Genomic DNA, 11214 nt, shown 5'->3' with positions numbered 1-11214 from the left:
ACATTTTTGAAATTTTTTTTTAGCCCAAAATGTGACCAAAACGTCATACTATACTATGTCATTGACCCCAATGTCATACTACACTATTTCGTCCAAAATCTGACCATTTTTGAAAAAAAAGAATTTGGTCCAAAATTTGACAAAAAGGTCATACTATACTATGTCTTCCAAAATCGGAAAACATTTTTGCATTTTTTTTTTAGCCCAAAATGTGACCAAAACGTCATACTGTACTATGCCGTCGACCTCAATGTCATTCTACACTATTTCGTCAAAAATCGGACAATTTTTTTGAAAAAAAATGTTGGTCCAAAATCTGACAACTTTTTTTGAAAAAAATTTATAGCCCAAAATGTGACCAAAACGTCTAACTATACTATGTCATTGACCTCAATGTCATACTACACTATTTCGTCCAAAATCTGACCATTTAAAAAAAAAAAAGTTTGGTCCAAAATTTGACAAAAAGGTCATACTATACTATGTCGTCCAAAATCGGAAAACATTTTTGAATTTTTGTTTTACCCCAAAATGTGACCAAAACGTCATACTGTACTATGCCGTCGACCTCAATGTCATTCTACACTATTTCGTCAAAAATCGGACAATTTTTTTGAAAAAAACAAATTGTTGGTCCAAAATTTGACAAAAAGGTCATACTATACTATGTCGTCCAAAATCTGACAACTTTTTTTGAAATTTTTGTTTTAGCCCAAAATGTGACCAAAACGTCATACTATACTATGTCATTGACCTCAATGTCATACTAAACTATTTCGTCCAAAATCTGACAATTTTTTAAATAAAAATTTGGTCCAAAATTTGACAAAAAGGTCATACTATACTATGTCTTCCAAAATCGGAAAACATTTTTGAATTTTTTTTTAGCCCAAAATGTGACCAAAACGTCATACTATACTATGTCATTGACCCCAATGTCATACTACACTATTTCGTCCAAAATCTGACCATTTTTGAAAAAAAAGAATTTGGTCCAAAATTTGACAAAAAGGTCATACTATACTATGTCTTCCAAAATCGGAAAACATTTTTGCATTTTTTTTTTAGCCCAAAATGTGACCAAAACGTCATACTGTACTATGCCGTCCACCTCAATGTCATTCTACACTATTTTGTCAAAAATCGGACAATTTTTTTGAAAAAAAATGTTGGTCCAAAATCTGACAACTTTTTTTGAAAATAATTTATAGCCCAAAATGTGACCAAAACGTCATACTATACTATGTCATTGACCTCAATGTCATACTACACTATTTCGTCCAAAATCTGACCATTTAAAAAAAAAAATTTGGTCCAAAATTTGACAAAAAGGTCATACTATACTATATCTTCCAAAATGGGAAAACATTTTTGAAATTCTTTTTTTTTAGCCCAAAATGTGACCAAAACGTCATACTATACTATGCCGTCGACCTCAATGTCATTCTACACTATTTCGTCCAAAATCTGACAACTTTTTTTGAAATTTTTTTTTTAGCCCAAAATGTGACCAAAATGTCCAACTATACTATGTCATTGACCTCAATGTCATACTACACTATTTCGTCCAAAATCTGACCATTTAAAAAAAAGAAATTTGGTCCAAAATTTGACAAAAAGGTCATACTATACTATGTCTTCCAAAATGGGAAAACATTTTTGAAATTTTTTTTTTTAGCCCAAAATGTGACCAAAACGTCATACTATGCTATGCCGTCGACCTCAATGTCATTCTACACTATTTCGTCCAAAATCTGACAATTTTTTTGAAAAAAAATTGTTGGTCCAAAATTTGACAAAAAGGTCATACTATACTATGTCGTCCAAAATCTGACTTTTTTTGAAATTCTTTTTTTTAGCCCAAAATGTGACCAAAACGTCATACTATACTATGTCATTGACCTCAATGTCATACTAAACTATTTCGTCCAAAATCTGACAATTTTTTAAATAAAAATTTGGACCAAAATTTGACAAAAAGGTCATACTATACTATGTCTTCCAAAATCGGAAAACATTTTTGAAATTTTTTTTTTAGCCCAAGATGTGACCAAAACGTCATACTATACTATGTCATTGACCCCAATGTCATACTACACTATTTCGTCCAAAATCTGACCATTTTTGAAAAAAAAGAATTTGGTTCAAAATTTGACAAAAAGGTCATACTATACTATGTCTTCCAAAATCGGAAAACATTTTTGAATTTTTTTTTTTAGCCCAAAATGTGACCAAAACGTCATACTGTACTATGCCGTCGACCTCAATGTCATTCTACACTATTTCGTCAAAAATCGGACAATTTTTTGAAAAAAAATGTTGGTCCAAAATCTGACAACTTTTTTTGAAATTTTTTTTTAGCCCAAAATGTGACCAAAGCGTCTAACTATACTATGTCATTGACCTCAATGTCATACTACACTATTTCGTCCAAAATCTGACCATTTTTAAAAAAAAAAATTGGTCCAAAATTTGACAAAAATGTCATATTATACTATGTCGTCCAAAATCGGACAACTTTTTTTGATTTTGTTTTTTAGCCCAAAATGTGACCAAAACGTCATACTATACTATGTCATTGACCTCAATGTCATACTAAACTATTTCGTCCAAAATCTGACCATTTTTTTTTTTTAAATTTTGGTCCAAAATTTGACAAAAAGGTCATACTATACTATGTCGTCCAAAATCTGACAACTTTTTTTGACATTTTTTTTTTAGCCCAAAATGTGACCAAAACGTCATACTATACTATGTCATTGACCTCAGTGTCATACTACACTATTTCGTCCAAAATCTGACCATTTAAAAAAAAAGAAATTTGGTCCAAAATTTGACAAAAAGGTCATATTATACTATGTCTTCCAAAATCGGAAAACATTTTCGAAACGTTTTTTTTTAGCCCAAAATGTGACCAAAACGTCATACCATACTATGCCGTCGACCTCAATGTCATTCTACACTATTTCGTCAAAAATCTGACAATTTTTTTGAAAAAAAAATGTTGGTCCAAAATTTGACAAAAAGGTCATACTATACTATGTCGTCCAACATCTGACAACTTTTTTTGAAATCTTTTTTTTTAGCCCAAAATGTGACCAAAACGTCATACTATACTATGTCATTGACCTCAATGTCATACTAAACTATTTCGTCCAAAATCTAACCATCTTTTAAATAAAAATTTGGTCCAAAATTTGACAAAAAGGTCATTCTATACTATGTCTTCCAAAATCGGAAAACATTTTTGAAATTTATTTTTTAGCCCAAAATGTGACCAAAACGTCATAATATACTATGTCGTCGACCTCAATGTCAAACTATACTATTTTGTCCAAAATCTGACCATTTTTTTGAAAAAAACATTTGTTCCAAATTTTGACAAAAAGGTCATACTATACTATGTCGTCCAAAATCAGAAAACATTTTTTAAAAATTTATTTTTTAGCCCAAAATGTGACCAAAACGTCATACTATACTATGTCGTCGACCTAAATGTCAAACTATACTATTTTGTCCAAAATCTGACCATTTTTTTGAAAAAAAAAATTGTTCCAAATTTTGACAAAAAGGTCATACTATACTATGTCGTCCAAAATCTGACAACTTTTTTTGAAAAAAATTTTTTGCCCAAAATGTGATCAAAACGTCATACTATACTATGTCATTGACCTCAATGTCATACTACACTATTTCGTCCAAAATCTGACCATTTAAAAAAAAAAAATTTGGTTCAAAATTTGACAAAAAGGTCATATTATACTATGTCTTCCAAAATGGGAAAACATTTTTGAAACGTTTTTTTTCATCCCAAAATGTGACCAAAACGTCATACCATACTATGCTGTCGACCTCAATGTCATTCTACACTATTTCGTCAAAAATCTGACAATTTTTTTGAAAAAAAAATGTTGGTCCAAAATTTGACAAAAAGGTCATACTATACTATGTCGTCCAAGATCTGACAACTTTTTTTGAAATTTTTTTTTTAGCCCAAAATGTGACCAAAACGTCATACTATACTATGTCATTGACCTCAATGTCATACTACACTATTTCGTCCAAAATCTGACCATCTTTTAAATAAAAATTTGGTCCAAAATTTGACAAAAAGGTCATTCTATACTATGTCTTCCAAAATCGGAAAACATTTTTGAAATTTATTTTTTAGCCCAAAATGTGACCAAAACGTCATAATATACTATGTCGTCGACCTCAATGTCAAACTATACTATTTTGTCCAAAATCTGACCATTTTTTTGAAAAAAAATTTGTTCCAAATTTTGACAAAAAGGTCATACTATACTATGTCGTCCAAAATCTGACAACTTTTTTTGAAATTTTTTTTTAGCCCAAAATGTGACCAAAACGTCATACTATACTATGTCATTGACCTCAATGTCATACTACACTATTTAGTCCAAAATCTGACCATCTTTTAAATAAAAATTTGGTCCAAAATGTGACCAAAACGTCATACCATACTATGCTGTCGACCTCAATGTCATTCTACACTATTTCGTCAAAAATCTGACAATTTTTTTGAAAAAAAAATGTTGGTCCAAAATTTGACAAAAAGGTCATACTATACTATGTCGTCCAAAATCTGACAACTTTTTTTGAAAAAAGTTTTTTAGCCCAAAATGTGACCAAAACGTCATACTATACTATGTCATTGACCTCAATGTCATACTAAACTATTTCGTCCAAAATCTGACCATCTTTTAAATAAAAATTTGGTCCAAAATTTGACAAAAAGGTCATACTATACTATGTCTTCCAAAATCGGAAAACATTTTTGAAATTTATTTTTTAGCCCAAAATGTGACCAAAACGTCATACTATACTATGTCGTCGACCTCAATGTCAAACTATACTATTTTGTCCAAAATCTGACAATTTTTTTGAAAAAAAATTTTGACAAAAAAAAACCTTTTTGTCAAAATTTGGTCCAAAATTTGACAAAAAGGTCATACTATACTATGTCTTCCAAAATCAGAAAACATTTTTTAAAAATTTATTTTTTAGCCCAAAATGTGACCAAAACGTCATACTATACTATGTCGTCGACCTCAATGTCAAACTATACTATTTTGTCCAAAATCTGACCATTTTTTTGAAAAAAAAAATTGTTCCAAATTTTGACAAAAAGGTCATACTATACTATGTCGTCCAAAATCTGACAACTTTTTTTGAAATTTTTTTTTAGCCCAAAATGTGACCAAAACGTCATACTATACCAGGGGTCACCAACGTGGTGCCCGCGGGCACCTGGTAGCCCGCAGGCAGCCAATAAGGTGCCCGCGGGCTCACTTCACTTCACTTCACTTGCATGTATCCATATGATTACTCAGTAAAATATCATTGATATTGTTTATAAAAACTGATAATTGTTAGGAGTTTTGTACTGGAATGACTGTGTATGCAATTGAAGGCATGATATTAATAATTTAAATGATAAAAAAAAAAAAAAATGGTGCGTAATATGTGAATATGGTAGCCCTTAATATTATTCTTTACCCTTAAGGTAGCTCTCGGTCTCAAAAAGGTTGGTGACCCCTGTACTATACTATGTCATTGACCTCAATGTCATACTACACTATTTCGTCCAAAATCTGACCATTTAAAAAAAAAAAAATTTGGTTCAAAATTTGACAAAAAGGTCATATTATACTATGTCTTCCAAAATGGGAAAACATTTTTGAAACGTTTTTTTTCATCCCAAAATGTGACCAAAACGTCATACCATACTATGCTGTCGACCTCAATGTCATTCTACACTATTTCGTCAAAAATCTGACAATTTTTTTGAAAAAAAAATGTTGGTCCAAAATTTGACAAAAAGGTCATACTATACTATGTCGTCCAAAATCTGACAACTTTTTTTGAAAAAAGTTTTTTAGCCCAAAATGTGACCAAAACGTCATACTATACTATGTCATTGACCTCAATGTCATACTAAACTATTTCGTCCAAAATCTGACCATCTTTTAAATAAAAATTTGGTCCAAAATTTGACAAAAAGGTCATACTATACTATGTCTTCCAAAATCGGAAAACATTTTTGAAATTTATTTTTTAGCCCAAAATGTGACCAAAACGTCATACTATACTATGTCGTCGACCTCAATGTCAAACTATACTATTTTGTCCAAAATCTGACAATTTTTTTGAAAAAAAATTTGGTCCAAAATTTGACAAAAAGGTCATACTATACCAGGGGTCACCAACGTGGTGCCCGGGGGCACCTGGTAGCCCGCAGGCAGCCAATACGGTGCCCGCGGGCTCACTTCACTTCACCTCACTTGCATGTATCCGTATGATTGCTCAGTAAAATATCTTTGATATTGTTTATAAAAACTGGTAATCGTTAGGAGTAAGCACTGGAATGAATGTGTATGCAGTTGAATGCATAATATTAATCATTTAAATGGTAAACAAACAAAAGAAAATATTATATGGTAGCCCTCCATATTATTTTTTACCACTAAGGTAGCTCTCTGTCTCAAAAAGGTTGGTGACCCCAGTACTATACTATGTCGTCCAAAATCGGAAAAAAAATTCAATTTTTTTTTTTAGACCAAAATTTGACAAAAAGGTCTTACTATACTATGTCGTCCAAAATCGGACAATTTTTTTGAAATAATTTTTTTTGCCCAAAATGTGACCAAAACGTCATACTATACTATGTCGTCCAAAGTCAGATAACTTTTTTGGAAACTTTTTTTAACTCAAAATGTGACCAAAACGTCATACTATACTATATCGTCGACCTCAATGTCACACAAATATTTCTTCCAAAATCTGACCATATTTTTGAAAAACTGTCTCTTAAAACTTTCAATGACCACAGATATTTGCCTTGTTATCCAGTCCATGCACATTTTCATTCCCTCCGCACTAAATCTGCTGCTAATATACCTTTACTCTGGGTCGCTCCTTCTCACATGCTCCGGCTACCGAGAATCACAATTTTTAAATTAGGCTCTGGGTTGATGAATATGTATGTGTAGCACTGGCCAAAGATCATGGCTTGTTGCTTAACTGGTCAATTTCTGCTTGACCCTCCCGTGATGGTTGCCGTCTGGGTGCGGTGACAACAACAAGTGGCTGGAACAAGACATTTAGAACCACAAGTTTTCCTCTCCTTCCTCTTTGTTTTCTTCCAAGTCATTTGAGACGGCTTTTTTAGAATGGAAGATATGATCATGAAAATGTGTTAGTGTCTCTATAAACCTGACTATATATTCTCAAGGCACATCACCGTACGTCCAAAAACCATCAAAAGTCTTCATAAATTCACCGTTTCTATCAACCAGAGGGTCACTAAAGGAACATTGTGTGAGATTATAATGACTATTCATCTAAACCACACTGGGGGGTGACTCACGCACACTCGAGAGACACAGAGCGGGAGAGAGGGAGCACATATCTTTATTCTGAAGTGCTCTGCATTGAAGAAGTGAGGCAGCACAGCAGTGGCACTGACTGCAGACAGAGGGGACGCAAACAGGTGCTCACGCCTTATCAACTTAAATCTGACTGACAGCTATTGCAGAGGTAACTATAGTTTATTTTACTTTCATAAAATTCATCTAATCATCTAACAAGTGTGTATGAGAGAATTAAGTAACGATTGCTGATAAATGAGGCAATTTGAGATGATATGGAAATTGTTTTAATGAAAATCACCCTGATCATTATTGTTCTCATCTGTCAATATTCAATAGAAAAGTGATTCAAATTTGCTTGTTGTTGATTCAAATGGGAAATATAGAGCTTTTTCAAACTTGTACAACATCTTATTGTCTCATTTCAGGCTATACATAATATTACTTATCCTTTATATCAGTGAAGCTGCGTCAGTTTATGTAGAATAAAAAACTGTCACAGAAAAGAACCAAAGAGGAGGGAGAAATCACGTTCCTCTCTTCAGTGGCGCCCACGTTACATATTCATCAAACTGGACCTAAGTGTGGCAATGATTCAACGGTAAAGAGAGTGAAAAGCAGGATGAGACGGATGAACGGTGTTCTTGCTCCAGCTTTGTAACGACGTAGGTTTATTGACTATCGGTTGCAAAGATGGTCACTAATTAGTCTTCTAGTCTTTATCTTCCATCATCGTCATCATGTTCCACGCTGAATACAATCAAGTGATGGTGGTAAATTAAAGGGCCACTTCACCCATAAATTATATACGTAGATAAATGTGCTATTCGATCACCAGACGGTGGACACGAGAGGAAAACAACAGAGGAAGTTTTTGACGAAAATTTGACGTCAAAGTCACTTCCTTCAAAAAGAATACAAGCCCTACACCATTAAAAAATGGGTGAAACAGCCCTTTAAGTATGATATAATATGCCTAACATGTTCTTTACTCCAGCCTCTGCAGAGATGGACTGGGAGAAGTCACTGAACCAATCCAGTGTGAACTCCTCGTCCTCCTTCTCCTCCTCTTGCTGCAACGCCACAACCCCCTTCTTTTCAAACGCCCTCCACTCCGCCGCTTCCTTCTCGGGCCTGGACCTCCTGTACGAGCTGAAGCTCCTCTTCATCCCCCTCTACTCTGCCGTGGTCCTCGTCGCCTTCTCTGGCAACCTCCTCCTGCTCCTCCTCATGTGGCGCGACAAGAAACGACACACCACCACAAACTTCCTCATCAGCAACCTGGCGCTCGTCGACCTGGTCATGTGCGTCTTCTGTGTCCCCCTGACGGCGTCCTACGCATTCGACAAGCGCGGGTGGATATTTGGAGCGCGCATGTGTCACTTCGTCAGCATCATGCAGTCTGTGGCCGTCTACGCCGCAGTCCTGTCCCTCATGGCCATTGCAGTCGACCGCTACGTCGTCGTGGCGTATCCCATCCGCAAAAGAGCGGGTTGCCTGTTCTGCTGGGGTCTGGTCGTCCTCATCTGGCTGTCCTCTCTGGCTTTATCGACGCCCACAGCGCTGCACGTCGTCCACTTGGACCTGCGGGCCGCAGGTTTGCAGATGGCCGTGTGCGAGGAGTTCTGGGACGGCGAGGAGAGAGGCCGCCTCGTCTACTCCTGTTTCATTCTCTTCTTCTCCTACTTTGTCCCACTGGCAGCCGTCTCCGTCTCCTACTGCGCGATATCCTATCAGCTGAAGCAGAGGACCACGTTTGGATTGACGGCGTGTCCGGAGCTGAGGTCTGCGCGGGCGGCCTGGAGCAAACAGAGGAAGAGGACCTTCTACCTGCTGCTGGTGTCCGTCCTCTGTTTCGCTTTTTCATGGCTGCCATTACAGGTAGATTTAGAGTTTGATAGTTACACATCTCGGGAACGACTAATGGTGTTTTTCCACTACACAGTACCGCCTCGCCTCGGCACGGCACGGCTCGACTCTACACGACTCTTCGACTCTCTCGAGTCATCACAGCACGGCTACATGAAACTGCCGTGACTTTGCGACATTTGTTCAGTACTTCCTGCATGACGGGAGCACATACTGCAGTGCTGTTGCTAAATACACCAGACTCCTCTGTTAACTATTGAGATTATAGACTTTTCCTTCCTAGATAGTCAGAGATTAAAGGTGCCATATGTAAGAATGTGGCCAAAAACGGTTACTACAATCAAATACTGAGGTCTTTTAGGTTTCGTTTTTTTGACGTAACTGGCAACCCATGGTTGCTCGGCAGCTGAGACTCTACTGACTGCAATGATTGGTAGACAGCGGTAGGTGGCGCCACATGCCAAAACATGATTTCAAAACATAAACATGATTTGCAGTCTGCAAAATATTTTTTTCAATGCAAATATTTTGGCTGTACTGTTGTTGTTGGTGAGTTCAGTTTGTTATATGAACATTATTCCTGAGTCTCTGTGACATATAAGGAGGATTTTATGGCCATTGTAAATGCTTTACATTTATTACATAATGCACCTTTAACGCACATTTTCAGGATTTTTAAATCGTTCTAACATGATCATGATTCTTCCAGTGACGACACTACATAGTACCGGCTCAGCTCGCTTGGTACCTCACCAGAGCAGGTACAAAAAGAAGTACCCGATACTATCACTAATGGAGAAACAAAATACTATCGCTAGTGGAAAAGCAAAATACCCGCGCGAGTCGAGGTGAGTCGAGGTGAGTCGCACTAGTGGAAAAGCGCCATTAGATGAGAAGATTGACACTACACGTCTTTAGTTAAATGTCCAGGATGTCATTCTTTAGCAGAGGTTAAAAAGCTTCGGTTCCGTTGTTCGCGTTCATCAAGATTTCTCTTCTGTTTAGGTGTTTAGATATGAAGAGTACATCCATACCAAAGTGACTTTTGACTCACATCGGCCTTCAAATCTCCCAATTCATTGGATCAAAAATGTTCAAAAAGATCAAAATGATTTAAAAGTTGAATATGTGGAGAAATCATCTTCATCTTCTATATTCACATGACTCGACTTGAGACTCTAAGGTTAAGACTTGTGACCTTATGACATAACATAAGTGAATTGAATCTTTGACACTGGATCTGTAAAGTGAACAGAATCAGTATCTGTTCTAAATTGAACTGTACTTTGCAGGTGGTGAACCTGATCCGCGACCTGGACACTGACTTCTCTATTTTGGGCAAGAACTACATCAACGTCATCCAGGTGTCCAGTCACCTGTTTGCCATGAGCTCCACCTGCTACAACCCTTTCATTTACGCCTCGCTGCACAACAAGGTCTTGTCCTACCTGTGTCACGGCTTCCTGTCCCAGTGGAGAGGACAGGGGAAGGACCGGGGTCGAGGGTCAAGCATTTTGAAAATGTCCAAAGTGACGCGGCTGCACACCTCCACCGTCACGGCGGATTTACCCGGTGCTGCGAGTAACGCTGTTCCTGAAGATGAATATGCTTAACGTTGTGATTTCAGAGGAAGATACAGGGTTGTTTCTTTTTTGGGTCATTGGATTCAGATTTTCAGTGATTTAAGTCACGTGTATGTAGTTCTGTCCATATGTTCGTATTCTTGGGCTTGACCTTTAAATGTGTTTTCTTTTACTGTGTATGTATTTAGATCAGTTTTATTTATGATAAATGAGTCTGTGATAATGAATGAATGATGTGTTGCTGTCTCACTTTGGACATTAAGATAGAGTAAAAGTAGACATATGATCCAAGGTTATAATAGTTTGGGATTTTTCATTAGTTTTAGTTTTTATTAGGTTTGACTTTTTGTTTATAAAAGTTATTAATTTTA

The 11214-nt window shown here is 36.1% G+C and overlaps 1 protein-coding gene across 1 annotated transcript; it reads left to right on the top strand.

The window, feature by feature from the left end:
- Positions 1-8372: 8372 nt before the first annotated feature.
- prlh2r (prolactin releasing hormone 2 receptor) lies at positions 8373-10873 on the top strand (the record flags this gene model as incomplete). Its single annotated transcript, XM_083906723.1, has 2 exons — positions 8373-9272; positions 10553-10873. The coding sequence occupies 2 exons, from the start codon at positions 8373-8375 to the stop codon at positions 10871-10873; spliced, it is 1221 nt and encodes a 406-aa protein (XP_083762849.1).
- Positions 10874-11214: the final 341 nt, after the last annotated feature.

Source organism: Microchirus variegatus (assembly GCF_963457635.1).
Source record: "Microchirus variegatus genome assembly, chromosome: 2".
In the NCBI taxonomy this organism is placed as follows: domain Eukaryota; kingdom Metazoa; phylum Chordata; class Actinopteri; order Pleuronectiformes; family Soleidae; genus Microchirus; species Microchirus variegatus.
This window is presented reverse-complemented; position numbering and strand designations above follow the sequence as displayed.